Source organism: Bombus pyrosoma, linkage group LG5, assembly GCF_014825855.1.
Source record: "Bombus pyrosoma isolate SC7728 linkage group LG5, ASM1482585v1, whole genome shotgun sequence".
Lineage (NCBI taxonomy): Eukaryota > Metazoa > Arthropoda > Insecta > Hymenoptera > Apidae > Bombus > Bombus pyrosoma.
In genome coordinates this window covers 3,439,910-3,462,638 of record NC_057774.1, presented here as the reverse complement: position 1 = coordinate 3,462,638, position 22,729 = coordinate 3,439,910, and the positions used below count along the sequence as shown (strand labels likewise).

The 22,729-nt window shown below is 38.8% G+C and overlaps 1 protein-coding gene and 1 long non-coding RNA gene across 7 annotated transcripts in view; one reads left to right on the top strand and one right to left on the bottom strand.

Moving 5' to 3' along the window:
- LOC122567626 overlaps positions 1 to 22,729 on the top strand; it is a 585,073-nt gene that overhangs the window by 96,480 nt on the left and 465,864 nt on the right. For all 5 annotated transcript variants that reach the window (XM_043726374.1, XM_043726375.1, XM_043726373.1 and 2 more), the window contains one exon: positions 16,215 to 16,315. In XM_043726374.1, coding sequence (XP_043582309.1) covers positions 16,304 to 16,315 — 12 coding nt within the window. In that variant the 5' untranslated portion in view covers positions 16,215 to 16,303. The remainder of the gene's footprint in view (positions 1 to 16,214; positions 16,316 to 22,729) is intronic.
- Positions 17,293 to 21,698, bottom strand: LOC122567645. 2 transcript variants are annotated; one of them, XR_006316854.1, is made up of 3 exons: positions 19,462 to 21,698; positions 18,404 to 19,040; positions 17,293 to 17,701 (listed from the first exon to the last, which is right to left on the bottom strand). It is a non-coding gene; the product is annotated as an uncharacterized LOC122567645 (long non-coding RNA). The 2 variants fall into 2 exon arrangements; XR_006316853.1 differs by having other exon boundaries at positions 18,404 to 19,644; positions 19,713 to 21,698.

Sequence of the window (22,729 nt, the reverse complement as noted above, 5' to 3'; positions counted from 1 at the left end):
CTAGTCAAACGAATGAAATCTAAATAGGAATTTGTTTAATCCACTGATTGTTATAACAAATATTATGTACTTTGCACTTAACATGTACTTAACATGTATGTTGTACTTTGGATATTTCGAGCACTTTTTGAAATTTTAAATTTACTATAAGTATAAAGAGATCTGCGTTCGTCATTTGACACCAAAGGATTCAATTACTGTGACGAGTCAGACTCGTGATATGAGACCAAGGGATTAAATTACCATGACGAGTCAGACTCGTCATTCGATGCCAAGGGGTTAAATTCTTTCAAAAGGAAAATGGAGGTATCGTATAGTTTCGTGTAATTTTGCGTTCCAATGCAACGGATACATTATCATTTACGAGCGCTCGGTTGTTGCAGGCGTTTGTCGCGATTGCAATTACCATTGTACTAGTTACTAGCTAGAGGAATCGATCAGTGTTGTCGCATTAATTCGATGATGCTAAAGTTGAACTTGTGGCAGTTCGATCGATTCGTTTTTGTAGCAAGTTTTACGCTTCATGCATAGAGGAAAGTAAATGGTTTAAACGAAGAATTATAGCGATATAAAAATAAGAGAATTAGAAAAACCATGGTACTTTTATCGAATTAGTGACAAGTTGATCGTCTATTGCATTTTTCCCTATAACGAAGAATAGAAATCGTTTTTCATCCAGTAGATGTTTACTTTCGCTATTTCTCTTAGATCAATAATCTACAAAATAATCATCTTTTTCCAATATTCTTGATCCAATATTATCAGTGGACATGCAATAACTAGACCGTGAATATTTGTACATTCGTGACAAATATAAACATGTAAATATATGGAAAAGTATATTAAATATCAAATATAAAATACATATTAGATAATAATTAGAAAGTAAGATATACTTTTATTAGTCTCTTTTTATCAGTGTCTACAAAAACCTTGCTCTTAACCACGTAATCGTTCCTTTCTTATTTTTTAAATTGCCATATTCAATATTTGTAAATGTGAAAAATTCAATTTATTTGCTTAGAAAAATCCACTCTCCTCGAGGAAAAATTTCAACCTGTAAGATCAGCCGAATGCTGCATCAGTTCGTAAGCTGTCGGTTATAAACCCGAGATACGATGAACACGCTTCAGAAGCACCTGACTGACGTCAATCTGTAATTGCATTTCTCGTGACGTGTGGATACATTTTGGTCGAATTGCGTCGGATTATCTGTTCTCAATGTGTTCTAACTGGCGCTACGTGGACAGGAGATTCTAGATCGTGGTATTAGACAAGCTTTTCGTAGAGCTTTGTCTTTAATTAGGTATCGTCTTTCAATTTCAATAATGACTGCCCTATCCTGTGAACATTTTAACAAACGTATTATATCTTGTGAGACAAGTACAGCTATCAGAAATCTATCGTAGTTCTATCGGATCGGTCGGTACAAATAATATGTAATTATAAAGATATGTCATCTTATTCTTGTTACAAATTTATAAACGTAGAAAAGAAATTAGAGTCAGTCTGATATTATACGATACCGAAAGAAAGAAAAAAAAATAGTATTGACAGAAATACTATCTATACGAAAACTAAGCCATCGATCAATGATTCAACTTGAATCCGCTCTACCACTTGAAACATACCAGCTCACAGTTTCATCAATCATAATACATCTCGAACGATCGTCACAATTCCAACATATCAAAATCACTGAATATCCAACGTTTCCATAAAACAAAAGGAAAAAAAGAACAAAAAGAATTCCTGGCCAATTTCCCGAAATAGCCAAATTTTCCGTTTAACTAATCGCAGAGTCATGCTCGATGCGTTAATTTACAGTTCGTTTCAAAGGATCGTCACAAATCTATATTTCCAGAAAACGAAAGGCAAAGGGGAAAGAATTTTTGAACAATTCGTCGAACTATGCGCGTTTTTCGCTTAACTAGCGACGAGCGTGCAACGCGATAAAATAGAACGGCGGAGATGGGTAACACGGCCGCGGGAGAGCGATAGACCGATAGAGCCGTAGACATTGAATCGGCCCCGTGTAGCCAATCATTGGAGGATCCTCCCATTCCCTGTTTAATCGTCTCAGCAACCTGGGCTCCGGCGGCCCGATAATGAATACGCCCCGTAGCGCAGTTAGCTGCATCTGCAACCGACCACCGAGACACTCTTGGCCAGCGTGAAAATTCTCGAAACTTTGATACTCCGTGGCCGTGGTTAAATTTCAACTTTACTTTTGTTGTTGGAGAATAAACGAGATTGCAGAAAAATCATTGAAAAAAGAAGAGAATTGTAGAAAAATTTGGTGACAATCCAAGTTGTTAGCATGTTAGTGGTGCGGTTGATGGAATATTGGCATTGGTTTCGGTTCTATTGTTCGTGGCTGCAAGGTTGGAATGTTTGAAGTTATGCGTCGAAGATTGTTTGAAGCTGTTTAGTATTAATTTTGCTTTGTTTCGCTTGTAAAATATGAAAATCTTACAAATATTGTATTTTCGATGAATATTTATTTATTGCACACAATATATCTTTATGATATAGGACAGGCTGCAATACGATGTTACTATATAATTTCAGTTTTGCCCACAAGAAATTCGTTTTCGTGCGATTCGCGAGAATCGATCTTAGAAAATGTTTCTGTCAGGCACAAGCCGCCGTATAAACCTCCAGCCGTTGATCGGTAAATTCATCTCCAGTTCCTTTCATTGAAACACAGAAAGTGTTCCACACGAGGGAAATGGATTTCTTGTTCGGTCGTGTGTCGCCATGGGAACTGGAACGTGTTTTACAGACTTTTATTTTGATCTCGATGGAGACCGTATGTAAGCTATGTAATTTTCGTGGCAGACGATGAACATAATTTCTGAAACCTCCGAAATACAGACTTTTGCGAACTTTCTTATTTCCTAAAAAGACAGGTAATCCCGATAAAAAATTGTTAATTAGAAATTTCTCTTATACTACTTACGTTATACCTTTTGCGTATTAAATTTGCATATTATATGTATATTCTTTACATTTGCATATCATATCTGCGAGCTGGTATTCCGTCGTTCTAAGAGCAAGAATGAAAGAAAAATTATGTTCTTGGTTTGTTTATATGTTTCTTTATATATAATTCTACTATTTACGTTCTTGAAAATTATAAAACTTGAAAATTATATCGCTGCTTTTATAAATATAGAAACTGTATCGGTTAAACTGCATGTGCTCAGCTACTCTATTAGCCGAATATACTGATCGCGTGAATATCTTCCTGTATTTTAGTTCTGACCACGTATCTCAACGCTTATAAAAGCTTTCGAGAGTTCTAAATTTCAGATCATGTTCAGAGCGATTCGAATTTGCCGCCACATAAAATACAGTACAGGTTCGAAGCGATTCGAAGTGTTTCAGATCTCATCGTCAGACACATCTCCGTGCAAGGTAGAGAGAAGAACTCTAACGATATTTTTCGATTATATTCTCAACGACGATAACCTTCACATTTTCAGACATTTGTAGATATTCGTCGTATATCGATTGCAACGAGGTGGAACGCATCTGTACACAGGGTCGTTCGAGTTTGGCATGATTTAACTGCGGAACAAAGTGACGATTTCGCAGGTGGTTTGAGTCGTTTGTAAGCGTCGCGCGTGTCTAATGGTCCCTGTACGTGTAATTACGTTGACAGCCCACGGCAGCGACGAATTGTACGACCGATGTGTGGCGTACGGTGTGCGTCGTCCTAGGGATAGGAACGCTCGCTTCGATCGGTGTCCTGTTTGCCTACTCGATGACGCATTGCCACGAGATCCTCTGACCTTTCCGATTCCAGCTCACGCGTTCCGCTCAACGATCTTCCAAGAGAAATTGCAATGTCAAACTACGTGTACCAAACAGGTTTAGTTTAGGATAGGAGTTTAAAGACTTACCTATATACATAGATCCCTTAAGGTGAAGATATCCAGGGTCTTGCAGTCTTCCTTAGTATTAAGTACTTGCTGTTAACACACACTTGGAAACCTGATTTCGATATAACGCGGAACGAGTTAACCACGTTACAAAAGGGTTGTCTGTAGCAGAATTAGTTGGTATCAATTGAATGTTACCTGTTAGTTAATATCGGAGAGAAATCGAAGCGAAAGGTATGAAAAGTTTATCTATTGCAATTCGTAATATAATTTTTTTCACAAGATTATTTATCTTGAATTATTCTTGGAAGGATTTCAATGTCCGCTATTTTAATAGATGAATTCGTAATATAATTTTTTTCACAAGAATTGGTAGCGTCTGTTTTATATATAAACGTACACGTGTATCCAGAAAACACACGTGTGTGGCATAGTTAGAATAATCTCGTAGAACTTTTTTCCTATAAATTGCAGGCAACGTAAGGATCACACAGGGGGGTAAACACTCGTGTCTAGTTACCGGTTCGGTGGTATGTTCCGTATGTATGTAACTATACATTGACCAGCTCTAGAATTCCACAGGGACGGAGGTCGCATCTGCGAATACGCACGTACAAGCACTTATGCGTGTTTGTACGTAAATGAAGCTATAAGCGACGATAACGTTAAATTCACCGACGCTTCTGCAACATCTGAAACACGGGAAATATCGGCTTGATTAATGGCGCGTTCGTAAATGCTTCGAACGTGTTCCGCCCGAGTTTCGATCCTAAAAATCACGCACCGTTATGCGTGTATTTTGATGCTTGCGCAGGAAATGTCAAACACGCTGGAAATATTAAAATAGCCCGAAAACGCGGTAAAATATGTTTGCGGTAAAGTATGTGATTAAAGTTACAAATGTAGCCTCGTTTTTGGGTTATTAACGCTTATACAAATTTATTATCGAAGCATGCAAATTTTATATCCTTTTACCATTTTTCTTTTTTTTTTTTTTGGCGACATTTAGAATTTGTCTCAAAATTGGACGCCGCCACCATTGTATTGTCACCAGAAAAATATGTCCGCCGCTGAGGGTTAACAGCTAAAAGCATTCTCTACCTAAGTCCCATTTTTTTCGCAGAAAGTATGAATTTGCAGAAATACGCACAGTCTACTGGCAATAAAAATCTACTGGCAAATATTCGAATCGAAAGCAACCCCTTAACAATCTGTGGACGCGTGGCCGTCGAGTCGAACGAGGCTTCGATTAAGCGAGACAGCCAGGGTGCCGTTCAATTTCGGTGACGTTACGTCAGTCGGCATTCCGCACGGTTTGCTGACTCGCGAACGGCCGCGCGCTCATCCGCGCGTGCATTTCCGTGTAAACGGTGCACGCTCGAAAGTATCGTCTCTCTCTCCGTGAGTTTCGAGTTGTTTCCACGCGCGCACGGTGAAATCAAGCCTCAGCCAGCCCCCTGGCTGGATTTACGCTCGGCCCGCTCGTCTCCGCCGCATACTTCTCGACGTTATGGCAAAATTGCCTGGCACGTGTGAACGAACAGGCATATGCGTCGAATGCGTGTGAATCGTGGCAAGAATCCGTGTGGATAAATGTGAGCGTCAATGTTCGCGTGGCCAGCCCCTTTGGCTGCTTGTCTCTCTGTAAAAAATACGAAACACGCTGCAGGGAAATAGCAATTTGTCGAAGAAAGAGATGCAGGAGGGCGATCTGGTTGGCGATGGTAATGTGTTTTTCGAGAAAGAAAGCCTCAGTGTTCGGGGTCATAAGAATTTTGATGGATTTTTATTGTTGCGGTTTATTCAGAATTATAGTCGTCAGGTTTTCAGAATTGTGGTCAGAACCACGCAGATTTTTTTTTTTTTTTGGATTTGATGTTGTTTTTTGAAAGGAGCTAAGCGTACGCTATTTTCACGTAGATCGAGAAACGATAGATGTATTGGTGGGATTTTATTGCCGGACTTTGTTTAGAAATTTACTTGGTATTCAGATTATTTATCTTGAATTATTCTTGGAAGGCTTTCAATGTCCGATATTTTAATAGATGAATTGTCTATATCTGATTTGTGGAATCTTGGAATTAATGAAATATCCGTAACTTATTATGTTTTGCCTTTACTTACCTTTTTCAACATAATTCACAATTTCACGATTTTTGTTTAACATAAAATGGCAATAAGAAGCATTCATATGTCAATCACTTTCAGCTAATATACTTTGTAAAAACGTGATCATCTTTGATCATTTCATACTCGATGTACGCGACACTGTGCTTTTTGTAAGCTACTAATTAATTAAACTTGTTAAGTTTAAATATATTTATTTTCTGTAAAATTGATCCTATGTTTCAGTCAACCGAAAAAAATCTATTGCATACTATCAGTAACTAGCAAAAGACAATTTTTATCATAGAGCAAGGGAAGATTTCGGTCATAGAAAACTTAGATCGTCTTCAATTACAATTTCTATTCATAAGATACTGAAAATTTCGCACAAAGATTGTAAATGAACGCGGGTAGACGAACATTAGACGAAATTTCAGTACGCAGATTCGGTTGTACACTTGGTGGATGACGGAAAATCGGAGTAGACGTTTTGCTACGTGAGCACGAAACTCGCATGCATGATCCCTGGGGCATGTCAGCCCGATCGGACAAGAATGTCAGGTGGTCACGTCACGGACCACCGGCTGTCCATCAATCCTGTCCATGGGGTACATGGGGGTCCCCGTCTCATTTCGATTACGTCGGCATACGGGTTGGATTTCACGTGTAAACTACGACTTACTCCCTTCGGTATTATCTCCCTCTCTCACTAACTTCTCGTCTTATGACCCCGTCATGGGTGATAATAGAGTTCTGGAACGCTGAAGGCATTTCTAGCCACGTACATTCTATAAATGTTCGTTCTGCTGTGCGTTGAATGTAAAAAATGGGCCATTTTTGTCCCTCGATCACCGGTGGCGCGCACGATTTTTTAAATTTATCCTCAAATTTCATTGACTTTTCTTTTGTCGTGTTCCTTTCTTTTTGTAATTGTTGAGCTTTAAATAAACAAGTAAACAGCGCGAGGGTTTTGAAATTTAAAATGGTAAAAATTTCGTCTATTTTGGTATGCAAAATACGATATTTGGTGGAATATTGGGTAGAATGTTAATTGTAAGTATGTTCATTGCGAGATATTTGTTGTCTACGTGTTCTGAAGAAGTTTCAGTTTAGTAGAGTTTGAATCTACTAAGTAGTACAAACGAAGTACGAACATAGTTTGATTCTAACTCTCTCTCTCTCTCTTTTACAATACTATACTCTATATACTAGTAGATATATTAAAATGAAATATAATCAGGAAATTGTAAAAAACCCAATCATGAACTTACATATATTAATCGCGATTCAACAAATTCGTATAGAATATTATACTGAAATTTAGATCACTGTTACTTCGATCATACCTTGAAATTTTATCAGAAATGTTTTCCTTATATTTTCTTAGTAAATTGTATCGCTATAAGATATTCCTGATTTTCCACTATAATGTCTCTCGATGTTGTTGTCTGTAGTTCGTTGATGTTTTCGAATACCATCGATCGATACTGTTATTGTGATTTTACATAGATTTTTGGCTTTGAGTGGAAGGAATAATAATATTCAATAGAATATTGGGAAAATCGGGACTAAAATTTAGTTGCTTACTGCATAGAATAAAAAATCGAAAGTTCAACAAACTCGAGACGAAGAAAGGAAAAAAAGGTGAGGTGATGTAGATTCGAACGAAGGGGAACAAGTTTCAATATCGATACGTCGGATTGGCTGATGCCCGGCGGCGCGCGCGTCGTGTCGACGATGAAGATCAGAGAGTATCGAGACGCGTGTTTTCAAAGCGTGCAAAGGATCGGGTGAAATTGGGCGAGATATTATTGAACACGCTCGCTAGCCAGATGGAAAGGCGGAAAGACTGCGTTCCGGTGATGTACGATCACGAGTGCGTGCATCGAAGTAACGTAACTGGCGTGCATAAAGAATTTAGTTGCAGCATCTTTACTGGATGAAAGAGCTGATGTCTGTGAACAGCTCGTTCACGGTGCCCGAAGAAACTCTTTGCCAAAGAGCACAATTTTTTGATATATTTCGTTGATGATATCTCGTATTTTGAGGATACATGAAAATGTCGATGAATGTATCGTATTAGAATAACGAACAACGTTGATCGAATAAATATTTATATCAAATTGTTTGAAAAATTCAGCTATAGGATCTTTTTTTGTCTAATTTGTCCTTTTTTTGTTGATAATGAATCAAGTATAATAGCTTTTACAGGATTGTAAAAATATTTAATTTTTTGCTCGCGCCTTTTCGAGAAGTTTTGTTGAAACTACGATAAACGATAACGACACTATTTTTAGCCATAGAACAGTATAATAAAATTGATACAAAAGTAACGAACCGAGAAGGAAATCTTCTTTTCAGTCCCTACGCTTCCTAGATGATAATGCAAAAACGAGCAAAAACCTTCACTCGGTCAAAAATTACCCTCGAATCGGGCCAAGTAATTCCATCTTGCCTCAATTATCACTTACACAATCGCCGAGTTCCATCACGGCCAATTAGTATTCCGGGTGTGGAGCAAAAAAGCGTCGCTTCCGGAAAGAGAGCCGAGAGAGAAGCAAGCGCAAGGGTTAAATCAATTCGCGCGATTCCCCGGCAACAATAAAATTCGTCGCGGTGTCGAATTTTAAAATTCAATTGCTGGTCGGGGCGCGGCGTGTAAAAAGCGTCGAGCGAAGACGAAGGAAAGAAGAAGGAAAAGAAAGGAAGAAAAATTGTAAAAGAGGAGAATAACGAAAGAGGAAGAGGATCAAGAGGACGAGCGGTGACAGAGCGCGGGAAAGCACCGGGATTTCGCCGGAAATATTTCCCGCCATTGGCATGCGGTCCGCGATTATTCGTATATTTCGAAAGACCGGTACAAATTGTTCCCGCTTCCGGCCCTAGCCGCGTATCCCTGTCTCCGCGACCGTTTAAAATTCCACGCGCGACCCTGCCCACCGCGATCCAGGATTTTGATTCTCGCCGTTCGACGCCGCTTAGCGCAAACCAATATGATCTTGCGCGCGTTCACGCTCATATTCTTCTTTTTGTTGGAGAATGTGTGCGCCAACGACGTCTCTACAGAGCCGCGTGTACGATCATCGTTCGCCCGCTTGCTTCCCTTTTCCTTCTTCAGTGTGTACTTACGTGATCGAATACGTAAGCAGCCGGCTTTCTCGTTCTTTTACCGCGAATTCCACGATTCGCTTCCACGCCACTCTACCCACCCTTTCGAACTCGCCTACCTGCTTCGATCCGCTCGATGGAAATCCAGATAGAATTCGAGTTATTTGCTGGGATATTTTAGTTGCGTCGGGGGGCGAGGGGTAACGTCTCGATCCGCCGCCTCCCTCTACGGCTCCACTCGGCTTCCTCGGCACGACGTCGTCGTTTCCTTCTCGATTGGATTTCTGAGAAGCTTCTTCTTAGAGTACGCGTGACGCTAATAACGATGTCTGGCGAGATCGCTGAGGAGAGGATGATACGTTAATAGACGCGTTTTTGCGTTTGTTTGGTCGACGGACGATGGGTTTGCGTGACGAAGCTTTCGCAGATGGGAATAAGCAAGGAACGATAGAGCGCAGATGCTTTAAATTGAACTTTAACTTCGTGATGGACGATGATATTTCTTAGCGTGCAACTGGACATTCTTTCAAGTTCTAGAATTGTTTACAGTTTCAGAATTTTATATTTGTTCCATAGTTTTATGTATTTCATTCTTTTGGAATCTGTGGTGGAGATAAGTGGAATAAGATGACGTAGAATTAGAGGAGTGAACGATTTAGAAATAATTATCCCATTTTCATGATTGCTTGTATCTCTGATGTCAAGTACAAAGGACGCCACTTTCTACTGTATTCGTGGGTAGTAAATTTTAATAATTGCATAATCTCATAGCTCTTTGAACACGGAACCAACTACTGGCAAATTTCAGGAATCGACATAAGTATAATTCGTCCATCTTTCGCGAAACGTAGTTCGCGTACGTTGCAAGAGCGCCGAGGGAAAATAATTGAAGGTAATTCATAAAATTGTCCCTCCGTTCAAAGGATAAATACACACGGTCCACGGGCGACTCGCCGAGTCGTTTAATTAAGTCTTCGCGGTGGAACAAGCTTAACGAATGTAAAAGACAGGGTAAATTCGTTCTGCCGTGAACCGCCACGCGGCAGTACGTCTTCCTCGCGAGAGATGTAATTTAATCGCACGATTAAAGCTCCGTGGGAGAAAGAGAGGTCTATAAAAGTGGCGGAGGCGTGGCAAGGGGTTGTGAACGTGAGGGGGTGGAAACGAGAGACGCGTCCCGACGGATAGAAATGGGACAACACCGGACGATTCTTTTGCGACGCGTATTTAAGACGTTTAAGCGTAAAAGCGCGGAGCACAGCCATTTTTCCTCGGCGAGATAGCGAATACTAGCGTCGTCGTTCTTCGTTGAACGCATTCGAAACTAAGTCGGCAATCGTAGTTCGTTTCTCTTTTTGAATTCCTTTCGTTTTAATGATTTCTTTCGCGATTTGTTCTTTGTGAATTTTTGTTCGTTTTCTACGTGCTTTCCTCGTGTTATTTACGAAGCTTCTCTCAGTGATTCTCATTTATTTACTTCCTTCTGATTTTTCTTAAACTCATATAAATGTTTTCAATATATTTCCTGTACATGTATACGTATCTTGTTAATTAAAATTCCCTTTATCTTGCCACTGTAACTGTAGATTCAAGCTATTCATGAATTTATTATCATAATTATCGAATATTAAATAACATCTCCATATTGTTCTACCGTCGCTATTCTCTTACCGTTCGCTAAAAAATTTGCATCGTTGAACCTTTTAAAAAGTTGTCCATCCCTATTTCCCTTTATTATTGTAATTTTTAGTAGCGTAACGAGTATGCCGAAAAATGTGCAAATCTCGTACAAATTTCACCGCAAGTATCCTTACCCTTACAAATTCTTCTCTATCGTTAAACCTCCAACGCCAAATCATTCGGAGAATTCCATCTGAAAAATGAAATCCTTTACTTTTCAACACAAAGCCTCTGCATATTATATACGGTACTCCTGCACAAACTTTCACAATTCACAATCTTCGCAAACACCAGCGAACACTCGATACATCGTATGATCGATACGCGAAGCACGTTAATTCCGTATACTTTTTATCGGTTTTAACGAGATCTCGGCTATGATAATGATAATGAGACGATAATTGATAGCCACTTGAGCTCAGGCCGCATTATCGTTCCGTTATCGGTTCAGGTATTTCGCGGTCGGATAATTGAGTTTTTCGCGACGAGTTACGACGACGTTAAAGGCGTGAAAGCCCGCCAAGCTGCGACGTAACACGGGAACGTCGATGGCCTGTTGCGTGTCTATGAAAGCGGTCATTCGCCGCGTACGAGATGCTAGTTTGCGCCACGGTAAAACTGCACCCTGCTAGAGCGGACGTGTTGCCGTGCTCGCGAAATTATGGCGCAGCCCGTTTGATGTTGCAAAAGTGTTCTTGTATACCGGCCACGACGGCAACTCGTTTCGAAACTGCGCTTTAGCGCCGCCGAATGTATCTGATACGGGTTTTCATGGTCGTTGCGCCATGATCGTTGATACTGACGAGCGAAATCGAGGTTAATGGTTCGCTTAAGTGTAATATTTTGGAATTTGATAGCGATGCTCGTGGTATACTATGGTTTAGGAAACGTTGACGTGGTAATACTTGGTTGATTGTAAGCAAAACGGATGCTTTGTTTATTCGCAGTATTATAAATGTTAATATAGTATAACGACTGGAAACAAAATGTGATGTTCTAGATTATGTTATAGATAAAATGTAATGCTTCGTAGTTGTTTAGTGTGTTACAGAGACTGTTCAATGTAAACACTCGATTGATTGTGATTGGTAGATTCTCTCCTTTGATATATAAGTACGTAGATAAAATACTCTACTGTCATTTTACAACAACGAAATTCCATTACTTTAAGAAATTGTTTGTCAGAAATACTGTTTGCAAATTATTAGATATATGATCTATAGTTAATATTATTCGAAAAATGAAGTAGTTTGATATCTATTGTTTGTTCGTTTATTAGTGAGCATACTGTTAACGACACGATAGAATATAAGAACGCGAAATTCTACTTAAGCAGTCGATTATCGTATAAATATTATAAGAGCGTGTCGCATCGAGTAAGATTAGAGCAAAGTACCAGAGAAAACGAGCAATTTGTAGCAAACGTCTGAATAAAGGTTGATGCTGGTTATTTCCGATGAATCGGATATCGAATTGAAAAGAAGGAAAGCAGGATCGCAGAGTGGATTGGAACACTGTCGAATTTGTGAGAGATCCGCCGAAAGCTTTTCAGATTTGCATACTGCCGAATTTTATTGAATACATTACTCAACGACTGACAGATCTCTCTTCAAACTTATTGAAAGCAAACATTAGTATTAAAAGGGGAGAACGGATTTTATTAATAGCGGAGCTATACGAAAATCCTGTCTATATTTATCTTTTTATATGTTCTTCGTCTTTCTGTATCCCATTATGGAATACTTGATATAACATAGATAGTTTAATCGATAAATAATTGTTCAGAGTACTGTGCAAATTTCTTTTCGTTATCTTCTTTTATTTTAATATTTTTCACAATATTTTATTGATAATTTCGGGAACAATATATGTTCTTTAACTGAAGAGTTTTCTAAGGAACGTCGTTTCTTCTATCGTTATTTTATTTTATTGTTTAGTTTGTCCTGTAAAAATACTTTTGATACGTGCACATATCGCTTACATACGTATTCCTTTTTTTTGAAAATAATACAAAGATCCTAACATTTAAACATATTTAGCGGATATAATTCTCACCGCAAGGCAGACCGTACGTGGGCAGCCGCACAATTGTTTCTAGTTACGATCGATTCTCCTAATGAGATTCTATACGAAAACTACGGCAACGTATTTCATTGCTGCGAGGCAAATTATACGATAACACACACAGAATGGCGATCTAGTTTCTCCTCTGATCAACGTATTCGAAATTAAGATATCAATTTCCTATGAAAGACCGATTCTTATTATAGTCTTATTATAATTATTATCATATTACGAGAACCATCAACGAATTTAATAATTTAAACCAACAGAAACGTCGATATTTCTTATTATTAAATGTATCGTCCAAAATATACAAAAATATCCAATCATTCGAGTATTTTTTATTCAGTTCTCAAAGTATACTTTCTCTACAACTATCGACGCGGTGGAGTAAAACGATAAGTGTTTATCAAAGATAAATCTCTTCTACACTTTACTTTTATCATTTTTCATAGAATATATCAAATACCTTTATCGCCAATTATATACAATATACCAAGCAACGCACTATCTATCAAAGTACCATTCAATCAGAGTCGCGGAAAAATCACCCCCGCGGTGAACACTTACGACAATTCGACGGCAGTTAGGCGCATCCGAATCAATGGCACTCGGCCATTATCTTTCCTCTTCATCCATGCGAGACGAGCCGCAGGGTACGCCCCGATAATTATAATCAGTCAGTAGGGGTCTGGCCAGGGGTTAGCGTGGATCGTCCAGGTCACTCGGGGGTTGGTGTAACAAGAGCAAGACAGAGAGAGAAGGAGAGAGAGAGAGAGAGAGACGTTCAGCTAACGACAGAAGGAGAGAACTCGTGTGTCGTCTCTCCTCGCTACGACAGAGGGTGGACAGAGCATTTACATCATTTAATTTATGACCCTCTACGCTGCACCGACAACAAGCGCGAGAAGGCTGTGCCTCTGTAGGTGTACGCGTAGTCGCGCGCGTGTAGACGTATACTCACTGCCGGACATAGCATGGATCGCACACGAACGCATAGCCAGAATAAATTTGCATACGCATGTAACGGTGCACGGTTTCAGTCGTGGAAAGAGGGGAGGAAGGGGGTTCCTGCGGGGAAGAAGCAGAGTGGAACACCGATGCCCTCCCTCAAAATCGAACTCCCCGCGTTGGAGAACGCTGGGATGAGAACGATCCCGATGTCGCGCGAATCGTACTGGCTGGATAATGCCGTGTCGTTCCGACCGGTTGCGACTGCTCGCGCCGAAATACAGAGGATGCCTGAATGCCGAATGATTAGGTGATCCGCTAACTATGAGCGCAGGGTGAGAGCAGGGTGCTGTTGCCTGCGTATATAGTCGACGCATAGTAGATGTTTATTGGGATTATTAGCGTGGAATAAAGTTTTAATCTTTTTGATGGATGATCGGAAAATTAATTTGGCCATCTCTAGACCTAAATACTGTTTTGCGAGCAGTAACGTTCATGCGAAATATTTGACTTGGGTATTAGTGGATCTGGAAGTTTGATTGGCCGTGAACAGTATATTAAGTTTTGACGAGGCAGGTAGAACTTGTACGCTGTAAGATCTACGAGAAGCCACAACTTGGCGAAGTCAAGACAAATCGGATTTTAGGTTGCATGTTTTTAGTTAATACACGCATCGATATTTACCCGTCTCAGCGTCTTATTTAAACAGCAATTAATTGCGTCTAACGATTTTCTCGTTAAATATTCACTGAGCGAACGGTTCAGTAACTTCATTGCAATGGCACGGTATAAAAGAATTGTTCAAATAAAATTACCTACATGTTGTATTAATTACCGGCTGTTAATCGAACGAACGTATTATCTTTTTCATTTCGTAATGAAACCGTGATCTTTTGTGTCAGAAATCAATTCTTCGTTTGAAATTCGTTCTAATACGTTTAATGCGACGATTAAGTCCGGCCACAGGCTAATACTATTTCGTACGATTGAAGGTAAATGAAATGTCCATATGACTTGTAATTTCGTTTTATCTACGAAAATTCCAAAATTGGAGGCTTGTATAGTGCTATCGAAAAATCATGTAAACAGTAAGCAGAATATCGAAAGCTGATACATTTTGTTGTATGGCTGCATACTTCGTATTTGGAGTATACAATACTTGATGAGAATCAATCATCGTAACATTTTATAGCAGCGGAATTTTATGATAGAATTTTTCGTAATGTAAAAGCATCATCGTAGATCGCAAATGTTTCGCCAAAAGTGTCATTCTGGATCGGTGAAGAGCGAGAGCAAGTTAAAATTCAATAAGCCCGATTTTTACGTGTGGCGAACGTGTTCAATTAAGACGCGAACGGACGAAGGATTAAAATTCGTGACCGTCCCATTTTCCACGTCTTGGTGCCGCGACAGTTCGCTACCTTAGCGAACGAAGATGTAATTCTTTTAATTACTGGCTAGCTTAAAATACAGCCCCTCTTAAAGCGCGCGAGAAACGAAGGAACGCTGGTTACGCCAGGACGACAGCGAAGAAAGAGAACGAGAGAAAGAGCACTTTCGCGAGGCTTCAAATTAAAACGCGTAATTACGCTGGGCGAATTTAGCTGCAATTAGTTTACGATTGGCTTTCAACTTGCTCCTGGACCGCATTGCCATTCGAATTTCCGAAATTGACTTACTTCCCTGTGAAGCGACGATCGTGTAATACCTCATTTTCATTTTGAAAAACAAACGTCCTTGGTGAAAAAGGAGTTTAAGGATTGCTTGACGATCGACGAAGATACATTTCAAGGATGACACGAATGATTCCTTTCGAAAGTGTAGAGATGACACGCGTTTCTATCTGCTTTGCTATTTTTCTAACAATGGAGTTATGATTCACGACTTAGGAGGTAGTCTTGGAATAATTTTATTGTTTGTAATGGAAGATTTTGATTTTCGGAGAATTGAGAAGGAATATTTCGTGATTTGGGATAAAGTATGGAGAGACATAACACGTATTTCATATTTGTTTTAAGTAAATATTAATCATTGTGATAATTCACAACTATTAGGTCGTCCGAGAAGTTTCTTTTTAATGAAATAATGGGTGGACGACATTTTCCGTTTTATATTATTTTATCGAATTACGTATGATCTATTTTGTTCTATCAAACTAAAGATCACAACGTTCGACAGATTAGGTTTCATGTTTGTATAAAGATGCGTTGTTGTAAAAGACGTGTCTGTAAAAGAAAGACACTTTTCGGACAACCTAATATATAATTGTCATGACGTTTATAACATTCGTGGATGAATAATATTTAATACGATGACTGTTTTTTCAAGAAAGAAATCTTTACGTCCCAAACAAACAATGGTTGTAATAGCATCGGACGATGAGATAAAGCGTATTATAGAAATAAATTTCTATTGCAGAATGTCCAAAGGCGGTACAGATTCCGGTTGGCTATGGCTCGCTTAGTGAAGCCTCAGATCCCGCCGTCCAAGCCGCCCCTCATCTCTCCATGGCAGCCACGGTAAGTAAATTGACGCTAAAACATTGTTAACCAGAGACCCTTCGTTGCTCCTTATGCAACGCTATGCCAACAGTCTGCCCGTCGACGAGTTTCCCCGTCTTGATCTTAATAAGTGGACGACAATAAAATTAGTTTCGTTAGCAGAGAATCTCGCGTGTCCCATGCGCGTGTCTTCCGTTTTCGGCTAACGGCCATTCCTTTACCGCGTTTACCCTCGTCAACGCTTTTCTCGTCTGAGATTCCGATATCAAAGTTATCCGTTTCTCCACGAATATCCTCTATCGCAACTTGTTTCCGATGTCACTCGATAGTGGAGAAAGATTTGTTTCTGCGAGTTTAAGTTGAGTTTACCCGTCGTTCTAAGGTAGAATTTAATGAATTTACAAATACATTTGTACATTTCTTATTCTATTTTTAATAAATTCATATTTGTTTTAATAATAACTTTTAAAAATTACAAATTAAAAATAAATTGACAATAAATAACACATTGAAATAGAATGAATACTTGGTATTATGATATGTTCAAGGGTGAAAATAATAGAGGAAGGATATATATCAAGTAATTAGTTTGGGGTAGTTTAAACAGATAGTTATTAATGTAAGTGCAAAGTGTTTTAACAGTGTTATAGTTTTACTTCGATATAAAATTCAGTATATATTACTTTTTCTACTTTTCATATAAATAATAATGGCTAAAGCCGCGCTTTAACCTGTTATCTGGAAAGACGACTTAACTTGTCACAAAAATTGCCAATATTTTAGACACAGTGATTGATTTATTCGAAGATATTTATTCCTCAAAATGCAACCTTATATGTATATCCAAAATATGAAAAAGCTATATACGATGTAACTAAACTTTGATCATCTTTATTAATAAAATTTGTAACTTCGTATCTGAAGCAGTTTATGATTATGGCACAATCCCGTTAATAGACCGAGGGTATAATTAACAATAATTCCAGATGGTAAATATAAAATGACAGTAATAAGGAATGTTACATGCATGAATTTTATTGTTCACAAATTTTATAATCTTCGATAATTAAAGAATTATTTCATACTTTGAACTGTAATCCAACGATCTTGAAATACATCATCATTGATCTTCCCCGTAAAACGTTACGATTTCGAGCATTGTCGCTGTATCCCTCTGGAGAACAACCCTTCCTCAATCTCGTAGTTTATACTCCGAGCCCCATCGGTCACTAGGCCCTAGAGGAAGGCCTGTTTGTCAGCGTGCACGTGCAGCAGCGCGTTACGATAGAGACAGGGGCACTTCGTTCTCCCTTCACGATGGACAAAGTCCAAAGTTTCAGACCGCCCCTTCCGGATATTCGTTCCTCGTATATCTCCAGCTTGGTTGGCCACGTACGTGCCTGCCTGGATCAAACAGGATGAACGTCGTTGCAACTAGGTGTTCACAGGGTGCAGGTTATTCTTGAATATCCGTTAAAACTAGAAGCTACTTTTTTGAAATACGATTGAAATACGTGTACTTTTGCGAGGGTGGATACACACCCTACAAGTTAAAAATATGTATGATTCTATGGATCGTTGCTGTACCTGTATCAGTATAATGGAATTAATTGTGTTTAATTATGTATATTATTTTCTCATGTTACGAGGATTCGTTACGTTAGTACCAGAATTTCTAATTTCTCATTTTCTCTTATACCAATCGTTTAAAATTCATTTTATTCTTCCACGAAAGCTTACAGCTCGCGTGCACCCTTAAATTCACTTTTTACGTACCATTTTCCTACAATCACCAAATTTGTAAATTTGAAACAACGTACTTTCCAAGGAATGTAACAAGTAGCACACAGAATCTACCGCGAGTAAACTAAACCACCAAGACTAGAACTATTTAATTAAGCAGTTAAGTAAAAATACTAATTTTCTTTTCTATTCACCGTCAAAGGGAAAAATTGAATTACAAATACTCTTTGCACAGAATCGTCCGTAAATGTAACTCACAGTAGGATCTCTAAATGTCCTTATTGCTAAATATCTCTATTATCCTTATTGCTATAACGGCAATCCATCTGCCCCGTTCCACCCTCACAAAAGAATTCTACTTACCAGCTCCTTCCCGTGTTTCCAGCAACGTTGATCGTTCTTGAATTGCAGTAAGGAGGGTAGAAGTTCGCTGATCGTCGGTCAGAGGGTGGCTGCTTGTTGCGAGGGAGCTAATTGGGTGGCTAGAGCACGCGAAGGGCTACGCTATCGGCACGAACATCCATTTTGATCGTTGGCGGCCGCAGCCGCGCCATCAGACTTACCCCTATACTGGCTCTCGTAGATGTTCCATCGATGTATTGGCCGACCGTTTATCGCTAGTCGATAACACGCAACACGCACCTGCGCTGGAATTCTCGGCGACGCAAACTAGCGTGGCCGAGGTCGCTGTCGGTTTCCGTTGTTTTCGTGACGTTACGGACTCATTATGGGGTGACTGTTTGATGTAGAGTTGATCGAGCGAAGGGATACATATAACATCTGGGGTGTAAGAGCCGTGGAAGGAGAAATTAAGGGGCTGGTTAGGGTAGTTTGTTAGGTATGTTTGACGTGGTCGTATCTAGGGTGACTTTTCTGTAACATACAGGTGGTTGCTGTTTTCTTGGATTGGCATATGACCTCTTGAATGTCCACTTGTTCTTCTTGATTAGTTGGGGATTGTTACCGTAGCTACTTGAGAATTACTTGCTATCGGGGTTTTCTAGTTAAATATGAAGAGGAAAATTAGTTTTATATTAAAAGTATCAAGGTCTGTTTCGGATTGATCTAAATTTGGGTGTGAAGTCTAGACTCTGAAGGGATTTCGCGAAAGCTCTACCACCATACACGTGTCCGATCGATTTAATCTATTTTCTCGATGCTTCCTCGAGTTTAGAGAATGTTTAAAACTGATTGGAGAACGGCCTCCATTAGACCGGTGAATAAATGTAAGGAAATGGGGATTCGAGTTGGTTAGGAATAGATTGTGATGTATTTTAGCTGTACTGATATAGTATAGGATGATAGAAAATTGTTAGACATACGGGCGTACAGTGCAGCGTGTGTAATGTTGAACGCAGTAGTATATGTCTGATAAATCAGACACGTCTGTCTACTAAATTTTAAGCATGTATGATCCTTACATTATTTTGTTCCTTCAATTTTTTTTGAATTTTTTGTACGTAGGTATTGGTAAAATTTACAAAATCTTCGAAAATTTTTATCAAAATTGGTTATTGTTTTTATACAATAGTTGATTTTCCAAGGTTCCATCTTTCATTTAACAGCGTAATTCCACCATGTACGCTGTATTCCACTGTGTGGTTCTGTAAATTTCAATTACCGCTATTACTTCAAGCAATAAGTACAAAAATGATTCGCAAGAGTCATATACCTGCAGAGGAAGATACAGTAGCAATAGCTTTTTGTTAGGAGATAAGGATCAGTCTTGATTTTTTAAGTAGGATGTCCAATGCTTCATAATCAAATTCATTTCGTTGTTTGAACGGAAAATCGTGCACTGTGTAAAATGTGTATTCTATTATACAACGCTGTGAACATTCCATTTGAAAAATCATGCTTCATCTCCAGATTTCCACCCACAAAAACACTGTTGCTACTACATTGTGCCTCTCATCTATCCTTCGAGAAGAAACAAAGATCATATGCATAGATCAATGGTTATCACGAACAGCATAAAAGGTCAGGTGGCATTATGCAACGAGTTAAAGTGTCGAAAATTAAGGTAGTTAAATCCATATCTTGCATCGCCTTTCCTCTTGGCGTCGGTAACGCCTGTCTCGAAGGAGACGTGCTTCCAATTGCAGGGTAAACCAAACCTGACGTTTCCATGCCGCTGGTTTTCATTAAGAAGCCAAACTGCAACCACACGTAACAGACTAGCCGTGTTTAGCATTCAGCTCCGCTCCTGTTCGACGCCCACCCCTCTAAGCGCCAGCTTCTCACCCCTCTATCGACCTTCTGCCAACCTTCCATCCATAATAAAATATTACGCACACCGATTATACGCGTAATTGCCGGCCTAGTCTATCGGAGAGTGTTCCATCAGTTTTGCGATCGATCACGTTGCACCACGGTAATTAGTAATTAATATTTTTCCATGTCCTGATAGAGGATCGGATATTTAGGAAATTGCTTTATAACAGTAGAGCAACAGATTGTAAGTCGATTAAATATGTTATTTTAAATGTAACTCGATATATTAGAATCAAATTTCAACGTATATATATATATAGATAGATAGAGAGAGAGAGAGAGAGAGAGAGAGAGAGAGAGGTTTGATCATGTAACGATCGATTATTTGAAATTTAATTCAATTTTTCTAAATAAAATTATTCTAAATACAGTTTCATAGAGCTTATATATTTAAATATGTTTATCGTTATATTAATAATTAAAAGTTGTTATTCGCGTTTAATGTCAATATCTAGAAAATACTGCAAAATAAAAAATTCCCTCGTACATGAAAACGAAGTTATTCGACTAGCCGAACATTTCAGTTATCCAAACAGGGTATGCTATAATTAATTCGAATAATCAAGGTTCTGTTGTATTTTGGTTCCCTTGTTTACATCGCATACGACGAATATTTAGCGTGTAAGTCCTTTTAGCGGAAAATTAAATTCTTCGTAAATTAAAGAATAAGCTTCATCCAATATTTGTGTAAATGAACATTTTTCATTATCCTGATGTCTACTATTGTCCAAAAAATTCTACATATTCATAAAAATCCTGTTGAAAACATCACGGATCGAGTTGCCGACTTATATATCATTATTTATATACATCGATAAGCATCAAATCAGACGTATTTCTTTTTCCTCTATTTATTGTTCAAACATTTTCCATTTCGTCGCATAAAATTCTAATTCCGTCCTAATATTTTTCCAATTGCTATCGGTGGTGTTTTTATTGAAAAATGTTTCGTTCCTTTCCTCCGAATAATGTCCCATATAGCAGCCGAACGATGCTCATATGAAAAGCATTTTTGCGCTTTAAAACGAATCATTAATTTCACAATTTTTCCACCTAACCAAGGCAACCTCTGCGAAGCAACTTTTTTTCTTTTATTACCGAGCAAAGAAGTTGACCCTCTTTCCTTACAGCATCTCAACGTTTTTTGCACGCGTGTGCCGTCAAAGTGAATCGATTAATTAAGCACCGACGTGCATGCTTCTTTCACGAGCACCGGCTCGGTAATCATTTCCGTCTTGAAAATTCATTCATTTTGCCGGGTAGAACGTCCGATGTTAAAATATCTTCTAACTTTCATGGGATTTTCGTCGATTAAAAGATCCATCGAATATACCGCGACCTTTGCCCTCGTCTCGTTAACTTGTCTATTTAATCATTTTCGATCCAGTATCGGTTTTCCACCCTCTTTCAGAAGGAAGTCTACTCAGGAGGGTTGAGACGAACCATAGCAACAGAGTCGAAGGACAGACATGTAAGAAGAAAGGGGAAACAGCTTTGTATTCGAGTCCATAACAATGCCAGTGATGCAAAGAGCTGCTCCCCTCCGAACGATAGTCAAACTGTTCCGACTATGGGCTGTAGTTTATTGGTTTTTTATGATTTCACTTTGAAAACAACAACGCTTAACCTACAGCCGCGAACACCAGGGCTTCAAATATTTGGTTCTTGTGGAAAGGATTCGACATTTTTTCCCCATTTCCGAATTCTGTTATCTTCTCAGGGTTGGAAGATTAGTTTTTTTTTAATTATAAGAATAACTTTATTATTATTAGATTATGGATTATTATTATTTTATAATTGCTTGTTTTTATTTATAAGAAAATTTCAGTCTTCCTAAAGATTTTAATATTCTTTGCTATTGTACATCGACCGTCGTTATCATCATTTTTTAATTTTCTGATTTATATGAGATTTAGTGGCTTTTATCGATACTACTCGAAGAATATAAGAGACAACAATTTTTATTTAACGTTGTTTAATTAAATATAAATCATAGAAAAATTTGTCTTTTCATCTTTTGCTTTCTCAGATCGTTCACGGACCAAAGACAGCGAACACTCCGTGTAATTAGAATTAATTCGATCGCGTCGAGCAACGATGATTTAATATTTTTTTTTCCTTTCTCCGGCTTCGTTTCGTTTTTCATCCAGTATTTCCGGGGCGAGCGTGCACTCGGTTTCAAGTTCGTACTTTCGAGCCAATCCAAGAGCGGTCTAGAGTTCTCAGACCCGTAAATCCTTTAAGTGTCTCCCCGCTTTTACCACTCAACCCCTGGAGTGTAGATAACAGAGTGAGGAGGAGTAAAGCGAAGTACTTACTTGTGCAGTTGTGCCATTTTTCTTTGCGCGCGTCTGCCCGCCATTTTTTATGCGCACCTCTCGCAAGTAATATCGCGACTGAAGCGCAAACAAATAT